Source organism: Rhineura floridana, chromosome 13, assembly GCF_030035675.1.
Source record: "Rhineura floridana isolate rRhiFlo1 chromosome 13, rRhiFlo1.hap2, whole genome shotgun sequence".
Classification (NCBI taxonomy): Eukaryota; Metazoa; Chordata; class Lepidosauria; order Squamata; family Rhineuridae; genus Rhineura; species Rhineura floridana.
The window spans coordinates 6,400,274-6,420,615 of NC_084492.1; the positions used below are offsets into that span (position 1 = coordinate 6,400,274).

The following is a 20,342-nucleotide window of genomic DNA, read 5'->3' on the forward strand; positions in this document are numbered from 1 at the left end:
AGTAAGTGGGGGCGGGGGCAGGGGGAGGGCAGTGCTGTAATCTTCACAACCCAGGAAGGTCCACAGCTGCCGGTCATCTAAAACTGGAGGTTCTGTCCAGCTGACAGCTTTGCATGCTCCCAGAGGGGCCCCCAGGGCAACCCACGCTCGGAAGCCTGCCCAGTGTGAACACAAACAGAGCCGACAGGCATTATTACAGAATTCTTCCACAGGCCACCAGCCAGTCTATCCAGGGACCACTCAGAAGCGTGAAAAAGTACCAGCTGGACAAGTCCCCACCTGCAGAGAGCAGAATGTTCTGCTTCCTCCCTGATGGGGTTTCGGAGACTTCTGACAACCGTCTTGTTCCCGAGAGCCTCTGGGAGGGACTGAAGGTTTAGCCTGAAACTGATTCTATTTTCCCCCTTTAGTTTTACCTCTTTAGTCTCCTTTTAATATCACTCCCCTTGATCTGTTAACTGTATTCTATGTATTTTTATCTATTTTACTGTTCTGTGTGCGTTTTTATTTACTGTGTGTGATGTCATTGTGAGCCGCCCTGAGTGACCCGTTATAGGGCAGAAGGGCGGCATAGAAATATTTCAAATAAATAAATAGACTTTTCCAGTGAGTCAAAGCATCCTAACAGAGCTGCTTGGCTAACAAAGGAAACAAAAGAGTGGCTGGACAACCAGCCAGATGGGCGACTAATAAATATAACATAATAATAATAATAATAAATAATATCAGCATCCAGAGTATTCGAAGGAGAACCAGCAGCACCGCTTATCCAAGACATCTCCTTGAGCCTCTGGGGCTCTCTTACAGAACAGGCAGATTCCCTCCCCTCCTCCCACCCCCAAGAGCGCTGTTAAGGGCAGCAATGTCAAAACAGCATAAATGGCTGAAGATGAGGCAGCGAAGAAGCTCCACTAACCATACTCTTACCCTCTCCTTATAGTAGAAGGAACTGATGGAGACCTGCTCCTTCTCGTTGCGTGTGGGGCTCCCACCATATAAGCGCAGGTTGCCAGGGGTCTCTGTACGGATCTTCATGGGAGTTATGAGACCACTATGGTAGGCTGAGAGTGCCGACAAGGATCTGAACACAAGACACATATCCGTAAAGCTGAGCTAGCAGAGTCAGTTCCAGGGTTGGGGCAAAGGACACTGCAGCATCATGGGAAGGTGCCTTACACAAATCAGACCATTGACCACCAACCCTTTTGGGCCTATATGCACTTTTGCATATCAGAGGAACCGTTGTGAGGACCACACACACACACTCGCTCCACAACCAAGCACACACCACAGTCAATTCTTTCTTTCAAAGAATCCTTCTTTCAAGCCTAGTTTCAGCAGGGGAGGGGACCCCACAGGGCATGTGCACCTGCAGGCCCCACACTGGTGACCTCCTTTCCATCCAGCTTACTACTATCTTCTCCGGACAATGGTGGCTCCCCAAAGTCACAGGCATGACTTCCTCCCAGCCCTGGTACCCAAAAGCACAAGGAATGAACCGGGGACCTTCTACATGCAAGGCATGTCCTCTTCTACTAAGCTATGGATCCTTCCCAGCAGCCCTAATAAAGCTCAACTGAAACGCCGTCTCCCTTGTTCAGACAGAGAAGATGAAGAGTCTGGGCTATGCAGTGAGGCGCGCCTCCTGCCACTGGGATGGTTTCTACAAGTGTCATTTCTGGCAAATGCCCGCACACTTACCGGGGAGTTGGTTCTGTAGGAGAGACTGCGCGGTGCATTGTCATAGGTCGTGTGAAGTACACCAAGTACCCTGTAAAGAGGAGAAACCTTGCGTTGAAGAATATAACCTCTAAAGTAAAAGCTAGTACCCCTTCTAGAAGCAGATGAGAATTAATCACAGGGTGGTCATTTTAAAGTCTTCCCATGCTGACTCTGACAACATGGCAAGGCAACTTTAATTAGGGCTGTGTGTATTCTGCAATGTTACTAGAAGCTAAAATGATGAAACTGAGGTTATCATACTTTGGACACATCATGAGAAGACATGATTCACTAGAAAAGACAGTAATGCTGGGAAAAACAGAAGGGAGTAGAAAAAGAGGAAGGCCAAACAAGAGATGGATTGACTCCATAAAGAAAGCCACAGACCTGAACTTACAAGATCTGAACTTACAAGTTCATGACAGCTGCTCTTGGAGATCACTGATTCGTAAGTCGTAATCGACTTGAAGGCACATAACAACAAAAACAAATATTCTGCAATTTTGACCAAGCACACAGTGCAGTACTTGTGAAATATTCAGTATCTTGAGAATTGTGTCTAGCTCTGGGCATCACATTTTAGAAAGGACACTGACAAACTGGAGAGTCCAGCGGACAAGTGACCAAAATGGTGAGAGGCCTACAAACCAAGTCCAATGATGAATGGTTGAAAAAGTTGGGTAGAGATGTCTAAGGAGAGACATGACAGCAGGTTAGAAATATCCAGTGGGCTGTCACACAGGAGATGGAGCAGACATGTCCTCTGTTGCTCCAGAGGGGAGGATTAAATAGACCAGGAAGTGAAAACTGCAGGAAAGCAGATTTTGGCTGAACATTAGAAGAAACTTGCTAATGGCACAAGCTGTTCAACAGTGAAATGGGAAGCATCAGGAGGTGGTGGGCTCTCCATCACTGGACATATGGACGGCTACCTGCCAGGGATGCTGCAGTTGCAAGACTCCTGAACTGAGGCAGTGGTTGGACTAGATGCCCTCCAAAATCCCTTCCAACTCTGTGATTCTACAAATGAAGACTTTCATATTTATTTGAAGCAGCAAGTTTCTAGCTCTTATGGCTATGATGTCTGTAGTCAAGGCCACGCTAATCAAGATCTACAGTGGTCAGGAGTGTTGACCTTTTCCTTAACTTTTCAACACAGGAAGATGCTTTATACTAAGATAGACCATTGGTCCATCGCGCTCAGTATTGTCTCCTCTGATTAGCAGCAACTCTTCATGGTTTCAGGCAGGGGGGATTCCCAGCCCTACCTGGAGATGCCACTGGGGACTGAACCTGAGACCTTCTGCATGAGCTATGGCCCTGCCCCCAAAGCCATGGCCCTCCCGCCCCAGAATTTAGGACGAGGGCCATAGCTCAGTGGTGGAGTACACCTGCTTTGCATGCAGAAGGTCCCAGGTTCAATCCCTGGCATCTCCAAGTAAGGTCGGGAATGTCCCATGTGAAATCCTGAAGAGCCACTGCCTGTCAGTCTAGACAATACTGAGCTAGATGTACCAAAGGTCTGACTCAGTATAAAGGTAGGTTCTGTCTCCTTTCCCTGTATCTTGCAGCCAGAAATAAGAAACAGATCAAGTAAATGCAAATCTGTCCGATCTGCAACATTTATCTGGTCACCAAATTCTGATTATCTTAGCACCAAAAAAAAAAGGGGGGGGGCAGAGTACATACAGCTAATATTTGGCCATGGACACGGAGCAAGCCAAGCATCGTCCTGCTCCCACAGCTGCCCAGAAATGGGAGGGCGAGGGCTTGAGGGGAGGCTGCACTGGGCTTACCATAGTCTAGAACACTGTCAAGAACTCCTGGCCACATGCAAGGACTCTGCAGCTGATAAATGGAAATTGCTCCCTGAGCAGAGGAAGTGTCAATGCCCTCCTTTAGCTTGTTTTTTTAACACAGGCTTAGTTTCTTAAGCTTCTACAACACTGCTAAAGATTAACTGATTCCACCCATGTTCTGCTTTTCTTTCCAAGTGTAATCAGCATGCAAGTTTACTCAGCAAATCTGAATGTGGAAGGGCAATTTTGCTAAGGGTTTAAAAATCAAAGAATATCTGGTCAAATGCGACTTCTTTGGCCAGGGTAACATCCAAGTCTTCCCGGCCCCCTGACAAAATAACAATCCCTACCATGACTCAAACAGGTTCTCCTTTTTTAAAATACATAAATTTTCCTCCTTATTTTATACATAGTAAATAAACTGGAGAAAGGGACCTAATCCGGCAACTGGAAACTTATAATACGCATTTAAATAGAGTATGTTTATGTGAAATTGCCAATTTTATCCCAGTCCTGGAAAATGTTATTTTTAAGACAAAAATTTCTAGATGCCGAGATTCATGTTAATTCATTTGTCCGTCCATTTCAAAGTAATGAGGTTCATCCACCAGCAGCGTAAATTGCCTTCCTTGCTTCAAAGGCCTTTTTCTTTACTCTGCAGCAGAACCACTGTAGCAACAGGGTGAGGGGATGAGGGTACAGTGGCATGCCCTTGCCCCCCACACACACTCATTCACTCTCTCTTTCTCTCTCTCTCTCTCTCTCTCTCACACACACACTCTCTCTCACACACACACTCTCTCTCACACACACACACTCTCTCACACACTCACACACACACTCTCTCTCACACACACACTCACACTCTCTCACACACACACACACTCTCACACACACACTCTCACACACACACACTCACACACTCTCTCACACACACACACACTCTCACACACTCTCTCTCACACACTCTCTCTCTCTCTCTCTCTCTCTCTCACACACACACACACACACTCTCTCACACTCTCTCTCTCACTCACTCTTCTCCTCTTGGTGGTAGCTATGATATTCCCTAGCCAGGAGCCCTGACCATTTTTCTGCTCTCCTCCAGTTTCACACATTTAAAACTTGACCAACCTGCCCCACAAAACCTGGCTCCAGAAGTGCGTGGAAATGGGATATTGGAATCCTGATAGGAGCCATAGGCATTGGAGACCCTGGGGAAAGTTGGCAAAGGTGGTGTTACGGAGTTCGGGAGTGCATAAGGGTTGCTGGAGGAGCTGTCCTCTTGATTCTGAAACAGAAAAAAACAGACAGAGCTGCATGCAGGGAGCACTTAATCTGGACAGCCAGGCTTTAGGACCAAAGAACCAATGTACCAATATGTTGGGGAGGGACCATAGTAGAGCAGCTGCTTTGCATGCAGACAGTCTCAGGTTCAATCTCTTGCAATCTCAGTTAAAAGGATCAGGTAGCAGGTGGCAGGAAAGTCCTTTCTGCCTGAAACCCTGGAGAGCTCTTGCCAGTCACAGTAGACAACACTGGGCTAGATGGACACAGCCTGGCCTGGTATAAGGCCATTTCCTATGTTACGCCCCCAGTAGCAGCAAGCATGCTGGGCAGGCCTGCAGGACCAACAAGGTCCCTTTTCCAACCTCTGTCAAAACTGGTCCAGTGTGCCATGTTCAAGGCTAAGCTCTGAGCCTCTAGCAGAAGCCCGCTTGGATGATTTTCACCATAGACATTTGCCTCCTCTCTCTAAGATCCTGCCTAACAAGATACAGCAGGGCTGTTATTCCCCCTAGTTTGTAATCACGCTATTCAATTTGGCATCTATCACCAAAAGTAGCAAACCCCAAACCAATCAGCTTTCATCTTTTGAAAACATAAAGACAAGTAGAGGTCCAGTGGATAGACGTCTCTTAGGACGAGGAGGCAGAAGCACAAGCCAAATTACATTATTTTTTGTTGTCATTTTCCACTGTGGTCCCCCTAAGGATGCTCTCTTCCCAAATCATGAAGTGTTCACCGAAGTGATATGAGAACAAGGTCAAGGGGGGTGTTAAACATTTTTGCACTCAGCCAGGGCCCAGATGAGCTTAAGGGCACACCCACACGGAGATTTCAGAGCATTTCCAAATCCTGCAGCACATGTGCATGGAGATATTGTTCCCAATAGCCCACTTCAGAGAAAGCGATTATCACAGATAATGACAAGCTCCTGCTTTACTGAAAGGGGTGGGGGCAGAATGTACCTCCTCCGTTTGAGGAATACTTCCTGTGCTGCTGCAGAACTGGAAGCTGAAAATTTTCTTATTCGGCAAGTTAAGAAACCTGCTACCCAGCCTCTGCAGCAATCCACATGCCAGGCACCAGGGTCAGCTGGCTTAGGAATCAGAGCACCTTTCCGCCCCCCCCCCAAAATCCCAGGCAGCTGGCTCTTTGTACCTTTGTCCAATCATGCATCTTCTTCATTTCTGATTTAGTGGCACCCTGCTAATGATAGCATGGAAAGCTATGATTGACACGTTTTGGGGGATGGCATAGAGGGAGCAGCCAGTTCTTACCACAACAGACTCCAGGCAGGAGACCAGCTGGCGCAGACATGGCTCCAGACAGCACTGGTTCCGTTTCACTTTCTGCATGGACGTGTCCTTCAGGATCTGCAAGAGGCCCCCCATAATGTTTGAACACCTTGGGTCAAGCCCACCCCACCGTCCCCAAAAATGCACACAATAACCAAGGCTCCAAGAAAGAAGTGTCACCCAGGACAACACGGATCTGTGGGAAGGCAGCCAGTGTGGAGACCCTCCCCTCTTCCCAGAGAACCACACCCTTCTGCCATATTCCCCAACCCCAGAGAGTTGCACACACACAGACCCACCTTCAGCAGCTTGGCCTTCATAGTGGAGGGGATGGTGGTCTGATTGACAAACTGGAAGGAGGGGGCGGCATTGTTGGGATACTGCGCAGGGAACATCACCAACATCTTGACCCTGTGACTGCTGCAGTGCACTGAGACCGTGCAGCTACGATTCACTGCATCCATCTGGCAAAGCCGGGCACACAGAGGAGGCGTTGGGAGAGAGTCTTTGGTTAGTGGTTACAATCACATTGGCCTTCAAGGAGCAGTGGTGGCCTACAAGGGGAGCACACCTAACCAAGCAAATACAGCCTGGACCCAACAATCATCAGCACCAGCGGTGGCCGGCGCCCACTGGGACTGGTGGGACTGAAGGCAGGGAGGCCTACAGTAGGTGGACCCAGAACCAGTGACAGGCAGAGCCAACTAATGCTAGTTCCGTCCTCCTCCTCCTCCTCCCTGCTGAGTTCCACAAGGGCAACACTGAGACTAAGAAGGAAGTTGAGAGGCAGTGCTACACACACACACCCCGGAATGATTGTAAGGAAGAAGGCAGGGCAGGGGTGGGTGCTGGCTGGGAGCAAACTGACGTTGGTGGGGCAGTGCCCTATTCGCCCTACTGGAGTACCCTCCATTTATAATCATCATTATCATACAAGAATTCAAGTTATATATCCTTTTGTCAGGTAGGTTTGGCTCCTTTGTAGGTGGGCTGCCGCCACGGCCGCTGCTACTGCTACTATTAATGCTTGTGTAGCACTTAAAGTAAGTGCCTAACAAAGAACTACAGACAGAACTTCTTGCCTGAAGGCTAAGTCTTAGATAAAAAAACCCTTATCTTCTTGGTCAGATTTTTAAAAACATTTGTTTCATGTTGCTTTAAAGTAAACGCCCCATATTTAATAATGAAATAAGTGAGTTCACTGCCAGATCAATCTAAAAGAGACAAAGGCTCAAACCAACGGGGTAAGAGGGTTGCATCCAATGTAAGTTCTACTCAGAGGAGACCCACTGAAATTAATGGATCTCAATTGGTCATGTCCATTAATTTCAACATGGGTCTACTCTGAGTAGAACTAACATTGGCTCCAACCCAGAGCAGCTAGCTGGTCTGGTTGCTTCCCGTCCCCCCTTCTGCTCAACAGACACAGGCCCTTTCAAAGACTGCGGAACGGTGAGGGTGCTGTGCATGCCACCTGACAGGCAGTCTCTGTTGCCCAGTCCCTTGATCCCTCAAGGAGAGCCATGGCCCAAGGAAGACAACCTGCCGGAAGAAAGCACGTGTTCCCCATAGGAACAGAAGAAGAGCCTGGCTGCTGGATCAGGCCTGTGGCCCATCTAGTACAGCACCCCGTCCTCACAGCGGCCAACCGGATGCCTGCTATGGGAAGGCATCAAGCAGCAGGCAGGACCTTGCCAAGCCACCTTCTCAGGCGCCAGTCTGCCAAAGGGACCAAGCTGCCCTCCCCTACCTCCATGTTGACGTTTCGGATCTGCACATTGATCAGAGAGAACTCCTGCTGCAGCGTTTGGGGCAGCCCCAGATGGTCCAGCTTTTTCCCTGCCAGGCGGATTTTCTGGGCATCTTCTCTAAAGGCTGTCAGGGAGAGAAGGTAGAACTCAGCAAGTGCTGGAAAGGGAGTTATTGGGGATCTGTGCACCTCTGCCTCCCATTCCCAAACAGAGAACAGGGAGATAGAAGAGGGAAGGACAACTGGCACAAAGGCTCCAAGCACAGGGCAGGCAGGGGTGGCAGTGAACACAGAAGCGCCAGCCAGGCCAGGCCAGTGCCCAAGGTCTGCAAAGCACTGGACTAACACAGGAAATACAAAGGATGGGCGGCAACCTTTCTTCCCTGTCGAGAGCTGCATTCCATCAGGAGTAATTGGTCAGGGGCTGCATACCAGCAGTGGGGCAGGATGGGAGTTAAAAGTGGGCAAGGCCAGAGGCAAGCCAAAAGGTGGGTGAGGCCACCCCTTCTCTCGCTCTGCCACCCTTCCCCTTCCCATACTCTCTTTCTGCCACCTTCTCTTCTCCTGTCTCTGCCCTGCCTCGTTGCCACCTGTTTACAATTAGGCAACGGCTGCAGTTGCCCAGCCCTGTCCTAAGCCCTAAGCCTAGGTAGGCTACTCAGTTGTCACCTGCAGAGAGTGAGCAACTGCATCTAGGGGGCATCTACATCCAAGGCAGGCGTGTGTGGGGGGCAACTAGGGATAGAGCCCTTTTTGCTGCTGTGGAGCCTCACCTGTGGGACCCCCACCCCACCCCAGTCACTTGTCCATTCCCCTTATAATACTCAGGCACCCACTGAAGACTCCTTGTCCCTGTTAGCCAGCCATGTGCTAGGAGGAAATAGGATGTAGGTGGGGGAAGGCATTCTCAGAGCAGCGTGTTTCAGACTTAATCTCCCCTTCCCTGACCCTAGAATGACTCCATCACTAAAAGGCAGGAGAGAGTCTGCCAGCCCTGCAACTGCAAAGGCTCCTCAGGGCCTCACCTTCCTCCTCTCCGTGGCCGGGGTTCTGCTGGGGCTCAGTGTGTTGGGCAGGCAGGGCCTTGTCTGTCTCTGGCAGGAGAGAAATCCCATCGATGAGCTCCTCCACCCCGTCCAGGAGGTCATTGGAGCACAGCTGGAATAAGAGGCAGCAAATACAGGAACACAGAAACAAAGCCAGGCACGTCGAGGCGGCCTGGCGGACAAAGTGCAACTGGGAATTGTAAGGGCAGGAAGGAGTGCAAGGCCCTGTATGGCTTAGAGCATCACTAAGAACGTAAGGACAGCCTGCTGGGCCAGGCAATGGCCCATCTAAGTGCAGCATCCGGTTCTCACAGTGGCCAACCAGATCCCAGTGAGAAGCTCGCCAGCAGGACCTGATGTCCTGTTCTCACGGGGCTCCCTGAAGGAGGTGAGGGACTCCCCAGCAGAAACACCAGCGAGGGCAGCACAAGGGCAGTATTCAGGGTCAGTCGGAAGTCAGTGTCTACCCCAAAGCCAAGTGGTCAGGCAGGGATCAGGGTCAGAGCAGTCCGGGATCAGGAGCCGAGTGGTCTGTAAGCCACACAGGTAAGGGCCAAGGCAAGAGACAGTCCAGGCAATCTTTATAGACAGGTCAGATTCAGAGCAGGAGTGTGGACATTGTTCCAGCAGCCCTTCCAACCCAGTACTGGGGTTTTATGCTGCAGCTGCTGAGCCACACCCCAAACCTCAGCTGACTCCGATTGACACCCACAGGCAGGCCTTGGCTCCCGAGGGGTCTGGGCCTGAAGTCCGCCACTCCTCCGGATGGGCCAGTCTCCAGCTGGCATTTGAGGCGACGCCTCTCACGGGCTGTTCAGCCTCAGAGTCAGAGGTCAAACTTGCCCCTGGTGCAGACGTCCCATCCTGGGCCCTGCCATGGGACCCTGGCCCCTCACCCTCAGGTGGAGCCTGAGCCAGGGCTGGGTCCAAGACAGGAGCCTCCTGCTCTTCCACCGACGAGGACTCCCCTGGCTGGGACCTGGCACCGGAGCACAAGAACACGCTCCCCACCTGTGATTCCCAGCAACTGGTATTCAGAGAGGCATGCTGCCTCCGACAGTGGAGGTAAAATATAGCCTTCTCCTCCATAAACTTGTCCCATCTTCTTTCAAAACCATCCACGTTGGCAGCCATCACTTCAAATCTATGAAAAGGTGACCACCCACTTGCAAATTGACTAGATTTCCTGTCTAGAGACCTCATGAGTTACATCTGCTCAGTTCTGCACCGCCTTGTTCCCTGCTCCCCCAGTTCCTGCCCTCCCCACCTCCCAACTGCATAACCTCACTCCCTCACCCAATTTTGTACAATGCCTGTGCTGGCTTCCCCGCAAGCTCCTCTTGCAGCACTTTGACCCCTGTCCAACTAGACTGACAAGAGTCAAGAGACCTCACCTGCATGTTTCCCTTGCAACAGCCCCAAATGGACCCCCACTTTGGAAAACCCTGAGCCTTCACTGGTTTATTATTATTTATTAATTTATTTATTTTTATTATTTATTTATTGCTGGTTTATTATTATTATTAATTTATTTATTTATTATTTGATTTATATCCCGCCCTTCCTCCCGGCAGGAGCCCAGGGCGGCAGGTTTATCGGTTTATCATCTGTAAGGTGGGCAAAAGAGTATGTCTTCTTTCCTGCTGACACACCGTGCATGCCACTTACACTGCCATTTGAGAAATGCTAGCTTATGGGGGCAGAAAATAGAAGAGCACAATTATCCATTTCCAGATAGCTGAACCACCATCCACCAAGAGGGGCAACTCTTCAGCAGGGCTACTGAGGAAAGGAGGAGCAGAAAGTGTCTGAGTTGCAAAAGGACAGGTGTAGGCTAGATGGAGGGAATGCTTCTTGACTCTTAAGAACAGTAGAGATGAAGAAGTTGACTAAGGACACTATGCAGGTGTTTTAAGCAGGTGACGAGCTTCTACTGGAATTCAGAGGTTCTGCCAGTGCAAAGGGTTGGTCCATATAACCCTCAAGGTAGGTTACATCTGCGTGATTTATTCTGCTGAAACCACCACCAAGTCAGTAACAGGAAAGAGGTTTGTTACAGGAGTGCACACAGAAGCAGAAGATACTATTTCCGGGCAGCCCCGCAAGACGGCATGAAACCAGGACAATAGGTACAGGAGGTGGGGTTGGTTGAACTGACAATTTAGTTGGCTAATTCTGGTTTTTCTGGTCTCTCAAATCTACAACGTTGAGCAAGATGCAAAAGGAAATAATCTCTCATCTGCCACACCTACCCGTTGCAGCTGGCAATCAACCCACCACATCCGTAGTGTCTGATCCCGAGACCAGGTGACCAGCTGGTAGTCCTTGGACCCTGAAAGCAGGAGAAGAGACGCATTTCATTTCAAAGAGTTAAAACCAGCCCACCTAAACATTCATTTAATAAAAAAAGAAGGGGAAAGTTGCAGTCTTTGAGAAATGCAGCTTACGCCCAAGACTTGTGACATATGTCCAGAATATTTTCCATGGCTTGTGTCCTGCATGGAATTTTCTTTGTATTGTTAGATCTGAGTTCTCCATTTCTTTCAGCCATCACAGATGTCCCTGAGCACAGCCAGCGCCCAGGAAAATCAAAAGTTTGCTGGTGAACTAGCCACCCTCCTATAAGTTCCAACCATTGGGTAGCTGGTGGGCTGCAATTCTCACAGGATGCCAGCTGCTATGCAAGAGGTCTGCTGGCATATTGTATTAAAGCAGGGGAAATGTGGCATTCTTCCCCTCAGCCTCATCACCTCCACTCTCTTGCCTGGCAACAGGGCCCCAACCGGCTGCTCCAAACATGGAACAGGTACAGCTGATGGATTTTCACATCAGATTCTCAGACACAGGCTCCCTTCTTGGGTGTATTGGAACAGAATAGTATTTATCTATTTGCAGCAGCATTTGCAGCAGCAATAAAAACACTAATGGCTAAATTAGTACTGCCTAGCATCTGTGGTTTGTAAAAATATTACAAAACCACAAAGTCAATGGGACCCAAAACCAGATATAATCCAGAGCTCTCGACAACAACTCTACGATACTCTCTTCTTAGATTTAGCTTCACAAGGACATTTATCTTTTCAGGCTACTTACTGGCATTTTTGGCTACACTGCAAGTCTATTTCAATTATGTTATGAATCTATGTCAAGTGCATTTTTATGTACTACTGTTGTAATCTATTACATTGACTATCTCTTTATACTGTTTATGGGACCCATTGACTCTCTAGGGGCAATACTTCTTTGGGTTTGAGCATTTGCAAAAACATTAGGCAAGGCTAGCACATTATGACTATATTCTGGGAAGGTGCTATGAGGATGATACATGTATTATGATCAGAGTGGAAGGCCTTGGGTTTTTCAGTGATGCTGGATTATATCTAACTGGAGAGTGAGACTTACAATTAAGAGCACAATTCTACCCATGTTGATTTGGGAAGGAAGCCCCACCAAGTCCAACCGAGCTTACTCCCTAGTGTGTTTAGGATTGTAGTCCACAACTGTTAAGCTGTTCTTTCTCTGCATTCAACAGAACTGAAAGAGTCCTCCATGAAGGACGGAAACTGATGTTACACTAAATGTAAATCCTTAAGAGACAAAGGAGAGAGAGAGAAACGAAGAGGAACCTGTCACTTCAAGTGTCCCCATCATTCCCTTTGAGAGAGTCTTACAATCCTTTCCCCACATCCCAACTCACGGTTTTAGCTTTTAAGGTTGCTGGCTCTGGAGAACCAGTAGAGATCCAATTGCCTACATCTAAAAATTAAACTGCACATTTTGAGAAGGGGAAGCGCGCACACCTCTGCCCATGTGTGCATATATAAACAATATGGATGTGGTGCTAGAGGTCTAGGAGAGCTTTAACTGGAGGAGAGTCTGATGGATACTTCAGTTGCAGGCTGGGGGAGACTGTGATGATCCTGTATTAGTGTAAATAGGGTAAGTGCTGTTTGTTTAGAAGATACATGGTAAGTGGAGTGAAAGAGGAGGGGGAGTGAATGGGCAGTAGAATGCTGGATGATTGGCTGAGTGTTTAAAATGGCTGAATGTATAAAAGGAAGAGTGAGAGTGGAATCTGGGAGGTGATGAAATTGAGTGGGTTGTTTTGGTGGGTTTGAGAGAGTTGTTTGTCAGGAGAGCGTGGAGAAGGAGGGGGGTGGAGTTCGGATTAGTATTAGATAAAACCATATGCTTATGTGCCTTATGAAGTAATCTTGTTATCTTTGTTATCTGTGTTATTTAATAAATACTTAATTTGGTTTACCAAAGGCCTGATCCTTGGCTGGGGTTTCACAGACCAGAAGGGAGGGTGAGGTAAATAACCAAGGCTGAAGGGAAACTATAACAAATGGTGGCAGTGGGGAAGGGAAGAATAACACCACAAGTATTCAGAGCAAACCAGAATTATAAGCAGTCTGAGTAAATTAAAGGGATTGGGACAGCTTAAGCACGCAGTCACAGAGGTAACCTAATTGAGGGAGACTCAGGCAGAGTCTCTGGGACTACTGGTTATAGGACGTGACTGGTGGTGCTGCCTAGCAGGGGGATCTGTTGAGATCTGTGCTAGAGCGGGGAGAGAAACCATAAGAGAGGACAGTCCGGACTGGTGGAGTCCCTGGTGGTGCCTAGTGACAGGCAGTAACCACGAGCAGGTAGGAACCTGACAGGGAGAGCCAGGGAAGGATGCCTCACAGAGACCACTTATTAATTTATTTTCTGCAATTCAACTTTAGACAAACTAATTTAAGAGAGAGGTTTAGCACAGTGAGGGAGTCACAGAAAACACAAAGTAACAGATTCACTGGATTGAAAGTACACAATTTGAAAAGAGCCTGGAGAGGCCTTAAGCAACAAAGCCACCTTTTTACTTTGTGGATCAGGCAGCCAACTAGCGCAGAGAAGCCATCATGATATTTACATGTCCATCACGCACCTTCCTTCTGCTTCCGCCACTGGAATTCTAGCACAACATCATCATGCCCTACAAAAGTGTGAACCGGCGTGTTGAGGTCAAAGACATTCCAGAGGAGAAGACTATTCTCCCTTCGCAGTTGGGGCACCATCACTGTCACTAGCCCATTGCTGAAAGGCTGGAAGGGAGAGGATGGAAGGTCAGGGGTTCACAAATGCTGGAATGTTTCTAACATGCTCCCTCCCCACCGCCCCCCAAACAAGGTAGAACATGGCAATACATACACATTTTTGTAATGTGTGAATGATTAAGTCTGAGAGACATGATTGCTGGGTGGAACACACCAAACTGCATGGCCCAGTCCTTGTGTTAATTAACAATGCTAAGCTATCCGACTTGATTGATTTTTCACAAGCCTTATTTCTAATGGTGCTGGCATGGGCCTTAATGCATGTTGTAATCTCATGATATTCCACACTCTGCATTTGATTTCTTCTTTGCTCTGCCATCTCTACCACTTCCTGGTTGACTCTCCAACACTGGAGGCATTCAAGAGGCAGATGGACAGCCACCTATCAGGAATGCTTTAACTTGGATTCCTGGATTAAGCAGGGGGTTGGACTCAATGGCCTTATAGGACCCTTCCAATTCTACTATTCTATGATTCTATGATATAATTCTACCCCACACGAGGCAGAGAAGAAGAGACTGCCATATATCATCTTAGTTGCATCACCTAGAAGCAACTGGGGCGTGGGTGCCTTGGGATATCTTGTACAAATATCTTAAATAAGGTTTAAGGTGGCAAATTTGTATGCAGATGTCAGGTGACATTCTAGAAGAGGCATGTGCGCTGTGGGAGAGAAAAGCCTCTTCTGAGATATACCTGAGATACATACATGCATCACCTGAAAATAAAGTAGGCTTTTTTCTTCAAACCACTTGTTATATTCACATGAAAACATATACAGATCTAATTGATCTATTAGTTAAAGCTCATACTATTATTTGAGTAAGATTTCTTTCACTGGGTGGCAGTCCTAGCTTTAAATTCACAGGGCAAGGGTGCATGCTTAGGATCTCTTATCTGCCAAGTCATAACTAATCTGTCCTGAGAAATCTCCAGTACACACTCTTGGATTCAATGCTGCCTTACTGATTCAGGTCTACCTAGTCTTGCATTCTCTGCAAGTACCCCAGCAAGCAGCTGATACAGGTAGCATAAGACATTTATTAATTTATTTTAGACCATTTTTGCTCAGTTCACGAGCTGAAAAAGACTTGCAGAGTGACAAGTATCAGAAACAAAACAGCCTCTATCCTTGGGCTTATAATCCAAACGCTATGACACAAAAGAAAGAGAGACTGGGAGGGAGGAGGTAAAAAACACACTCAGAAACTAGTTCTTAATGAAAATGAAATAAAAATAAAACTGTCAATATCATAATGCTGTTATATAAAACGATGGAGCGGCTGCATTTGGAATACTCTCTACAGTTCTGGTCACCTCACTTCAAAAAGGATATTGCAGATATGGAAAAGATTCCAAAAAGGGCAACCACAATGGTTAAGGGGCTGGAGCAACTGCTTTATGAGGAAAGATGATAACATCTGGGGATTTTTAGTTTAGAAAATAGTGGGTAAGAGGGGACATGATAAGAACATAAAATTATGCATTGTGTGAAGAAAGTGGACAGGGAAAAAGATTTCTCCGTTAATATTAGAACTCAGGGCCATCCCATGGAAGCTGAGTGTCGGAAGATTCAGGACACACAAAGAAAGCACTTCTTCATGTAGCCCACAGTTAAACTATGGAATTTTCACCCAGAAGAGGCAGTGGAGGCCACCAACTTGGATGGTTTTAAAAGAGGATTAGACTAAGTCATGGAGGAAAAGACTATCAAGGGCTACTAGCCATGATGGCTATGCTCTGCCTCCATAGTCGGAGGCAGTATGTGTCCAAACACCAGTTGCTTGAAACTACAGGAGGGGAGAGTGCCTTTTGCACTCAGGTTCTGCTTGCGGGCTTCCCATTGGCATCTGGTTGGCCACTGTGAGAACAGGATGCTGGATTAGATGGGCCACTGGCCTGATCCAGCAGGCTCTTCTTATGTTCTTATGTTTCTAAAATTTCCTTGGTCCTCTTCAGGCATGTGCTGTGAATGCACAAAGAGGACTGCAGGGCTAAGTATGCAAGCCCTGCATCCAGCATCCTTGTTCCCACAGGAGACCATCCCACATTCGGCAGGAAGGTACAAAGAAGGATTGTGAAGGGCCATAGATAGCTCCATGGTAGAGCATCTGCTTTCACTGCAGAAGGTTCAATCCCTGGAATCTCCAGGTACAGCTGGGAATGTCTCCTGCCTGAAACCCTGCAGAGCTGCCGCCGCTCAGTCTATTGAGCAAGGTGGACCAACGGTCTGACTTGGTATAAGGCGGCTGCTGATGCTCCAGTTGTAAGTGCTGTCGGTTAAATGTGTTTACATTCTTCCCTGTGATCTGGAACTCTGCATGACTGGGGTGCACAATCACAGCTGAACATGCTACCACAGACCTTTCTGCTCAACATGGGAAGGTCTGGAGTAGGGTGGGCAAAGCTGGTGCGCCCGCAGGGATCTTGGGGGTGACACCCCTCCCTATCCTGTACTTGTGACTGAAATTCCCTTTTCAGACATAACACCTGAACAGGATGCTGGACTAGATGGGCCACTGGCCTGATCCAGCAGGCTCTTCTTATGTCCTTAAAAGTTCAGTAGGTAGGAATTCAACAGGTCATGGTGGCGGAAGGGCTGCTGCTTCCTCCTGGCGGCCTCCATGATGGCAGTGGGTAACTGAAGAGAGTGGGAGAGAAGTGTATCCAAGCGCAATGGGGTAGGTGCCTAACTGCTGCCTCCTCTCCCTCTGGTGACTGCACTGGCCAGGGGTCCCTTCAGCCTCCACCCCTGCTCCAGCAGACTGTGCTGCACTCATTCATTCCTGCTCTCCCTTTGCCTCCCCAGCTTCCCAAAGTGGGCTCTGTCCTTACCGTGTATCTGGCTTTCCAGACTGGAACCTGGCAGGCCAGGATGTTGAGGTATTTTCGGGGCTGTCGGTAATCCCAGAACTTCAACAAAAGAGACAACAACCCTGTTCAGGAGGAGAATGCTTACCAGCAGCAACGCACACACCCCTGGGAGATCACAGCACAACAAAAGCACCACAATATGAACAGACCTAAAAGAGAGGGGTGTGTGCATGTGTACGTACTTCAGTTAAGTGGTTCAGATATTATTTGGAAGCACATCCCGCTGAGGGATTTGGGGATTTATTGAGACTTTTACTACCCAGTCTCCCTACTGCCCTCTCAGCATCAAGCACCAGGATAAGAAGAACAATCCTGCGCCATTTATCATTTGATGGTGCAAATCACCCGACTTGCCAGGAACTTCACCACTCACTCCCCTTGTCAATCAAAGACCAGAAGGGAGAAGAGGACACTCTTTCAATTGGTTTCCAGTGGGGTGGCAGGATTTTCTACCAGCACTAAGACTTGTATGTGTATGAAGGAAGCCTCCTGGCTACAGAGAACACTCTTGTAAAGTCTCAGGGTGCTTCTGGGCCTGGCCTTGTCTCCAGATACCCAGGTGGCAGCTACAGCTAGGAATGCTTTTTAATCAATACCATGATATACAGCTGGGACCCTCCTTAGAGGGAGAAGATCTTGCCACCATCACTCAATAGCTTGGAAGTGAAATGCTGCTGCCTTTCTCTTGCTAGGACTGGGCCAAAGACACCACATAAAACTAGCACATTCAGTACATCAGCTCTGCAAATGCTTCCAGGTACAATTCAAAAATGATGGCAACAACCTATAAAGCCCTAGAAATAGCCTGAGCCTGTAATACGTGGTGCGGAACCTGTGGCCCTCCAAAGGTGGGTAAACTCCAACATCCATCATGCCTGACCACTGGCCATACTGATGGGAACTGCAGTCCATTAACACCTGAGAGGGCAGATCAGCCACCCCTGCCTTAGGGGAAAGGTTGTATCTAAATTCCCAAACGCTCTTTAATAAGATGGGTGGACAATACCCTGCTTCATATCCCATCTTCCTGAGAAATTACATTAGAAGGGTTTTCAGAGTTGTGGCACTGTGACCCAAATACACCCTCCCTTGAGAAGACCCTGCCAGCGCCTTCTTGCATAGTCACAAAAGACTAGTGTGCCACTCCTATCTAGATGGGCACTGATGTACGGCAATGTTTCATTAGTAAGATTAGTTTCTTTGGTGTTTCGGGTCTGCCCTTTATTTGCTCTGCTTTCTATATGGATGGGAATGTGGGCTATACATATGAATAAAAGAACTCACAAAAACAGGCAGGTTCCGCTTTTTGCACAAACAAGATCCGAAAGACTGCAATGACTTTTTAGCCCATGGCAGTGTCGCATTCTGTGGCACACACAGCAAGCAGTGAAGGAAGTGGCCTTGGGAAAGATGGGCCCCTTATTCACCAAGACACCCTTCCTCTCAAATCAGGAAGCAGGACACAAAGTCCACACACCCTCTATTACTAATTACTTTTACTTAAAACAAAATATGAACTGTAAGACACTTTGAGTGCGCATATAGGTGTAGAACTTTAATAAGTAATAATAACAGTAAATATTAATTTCCCATTGGTCCCCAAAAGTGATGAAGACCAGCTAGAACTCTCCACCTGCCTTGTCAGGGAAGATCAGTTTCAGCACATCAGACGGGCATGCTTTGCATCAAAATTTTGCTAAGAGCCCCCAAAATCCAGCCCAACCCACCTACCTACCCTGACGGAGTTGTCCTGGCTGGATGTGGCCAAAATGTTCTCATTGTCTGGGTGCCAATCCAGGCCATGGATTTTGGAGAGATGGGCTGCCAAGTACTCCACAGCAGTGCTGGGTTTCTGAAAGAAAAGATGTTGCTTGACAGCTTCCACAAGAGACAGCCACAACCCATCTAACATACCAGATCAGCAGCTTTCAAACCTTCTGCCTTCAGGGAACCCTCTCAACATCATCTGCCGCAGAACCTGGGTGCATTGCAGAAGAGTCTGGGGCATGCCTGGGGCACACAATCAGTTCATACAGGGCCTTGGGCAGGCCTGTTGCACTTCCCTGACACCATGCACGAACTGAGAGCATGATCTACAAGGCACACTGCACTTCCACATGGCTGTGCATTGCAGGGGAAGATCAGCAACCCATCTGTCAGGGCAGCTTTTCCATTCCTGGTCTTCTCACTGAAGTACTCCAGGGTTGCCGAGAAAAACACTGTTTGAAAGCGACCAAACAAGCAGCAGTGGGACAGTTATATTTCCACAGATACAAGCAGGGCTGTTGATTTACCCACAGTCACAGGAGGTTGTGTTGTGTACATCAGGGAATGCAAGTCATTTGTTCCAGGGAAACTGCCAAAAGTTTCTGACCTCTCTTGTCACCAGCATCAGCACAGAAGCACAGAACCTGGACTGAACTCAAGGCTTTGTGGACTCTGCACCAAAAAGGTCAGTTTGGCTGCAAGAAACCCACATTAGGAACATATGCATCCACTGACTTATTTTTTGCTACCTGTGGGCCAAGGGCAAGTAGTTACAGAAAATAAGGAAGCCCCGCCTCCTCACCACCAGGAAATCCTGCTTTGTCCCTTCAGGAACATAAGATTTCCCAAAATACTGATGACATGCTTTCAAGTTTTTTTCCACTACCCAAACTGAGATTCACAGGACACCAAATTCTGTACCTCACCTCATCTTGACCAGCGTCGCTGCAGAAGCATGCAACACAAACAGAAAGGCAGCTGGTGGCAGGGGGGAGAGGAGGAGCGTGGAATCACAGGGCCAGCAACGAGCAGCTTAGGAGCATGAGGAGTTGACAGGGCAGCAAGCACTACAGTGACAGTCCATGTCCATGCATTTCTGCATGCATCTCCGCAGTGGGGCAGTCACAGCCAGAGCTTGGAAAAGTTACTTTTTTGAACTACAACTCCCATCAGCCACAACCAACATGGCCACTGGATTGGGCTGATGGGAGTTGTAGTTCAAAAAAGTAACTTTTCCAAGCTCTGCAGTCCAGTACCCAAACACTGCTGCGGCCCGGGTTAGATCCAGGCAGTTCCCTGGGCAGTCTCCAGGTCCCTCCATGTGTGGCACCCCATTTATGGAATGTCTTCTCCAGAGAGCCTCGCCTGGCACCCACATAGTGGTATTTTAGGCACCAAGTGAAATCCTTTTTATTCTCTGAGGCCTTTTAATTTACAACAGGCATACATTTTGCTTGTTTTTAATTCCCTGAATCAAGGTGGTTTTTTTTGTGCGTGTGTGTGCCTTACTGTTTTTGTACTAGTTTTAACTTGATTTTATGCTGGTGTTTAGGTGATTGTATGTGCATGTTTGTATCGTTTGTAATTTGTTTTTGTGGGGGGCAGGTATAATTTGCGCTTTGTATTTTTAATAATGTTGTACCCTGCTCAGAGGTCTGAATTAATTAGTGGTATATAAATGTAATCAATAAATAGCAATA

General features: G+C 47.9%; 1 protein-coding gene across 4 annotated transcripts in view; it reads right to left on the reverse strand.

Annotated features, from left to right (window-relative positions):
• The window catches only part of WDR59 (WD repeat domain 59), an 83,738-nt gene that overhangs the window by 21,929 nt on the left and 41,467 nt on the right, over positions 1-20,342 (reverse strand). For all 4 annotated transcript variants that reach the window (XM_061593892.1, XM_061593891.1, XM_061593893.1 and 1 more), the window contains 11 exons: positions 18,611-18,727; positions 16,837-16,914; positions 13,833-13,989; positions 11,152-11,231; positions 8,879-9,011; positions 7,854-7,978; positions 6,403-6,567; positions 6,086-6,181; positions 4,656-4,812; positions 1,702-1,771; positions 928-1,081 (listed from right to left, as the gene is read on the reverse strand). In XM_061593892.1, coding sequence (XP_061449876.1) covers positions 928-1,081; positions 1,702-1,771; positions 4,656-4,812; positions 6,086-6,181; positions 6,403-6,567; positions 7,854-7,978; positions 8,879-9,011; positions 11,152-11,231; positions 13,833-13,989; positions 16,837-16,914; positions 18,611-18,727 — 1,332 coding nt within the window. The remainder of the gene's footprint in view (positions 1-927; positions 1,082-1,701; positions 1,772-4,655; positions 4,813-6,085; positions 6,182-6,402; positions 6,568-7,853; positions 7,979-8,878; positions 9,012-11,151; positions 11,232-13,832; positions 13,990-16,836; positions 16,915-18,610; positions 18,728-20,342) is intronic.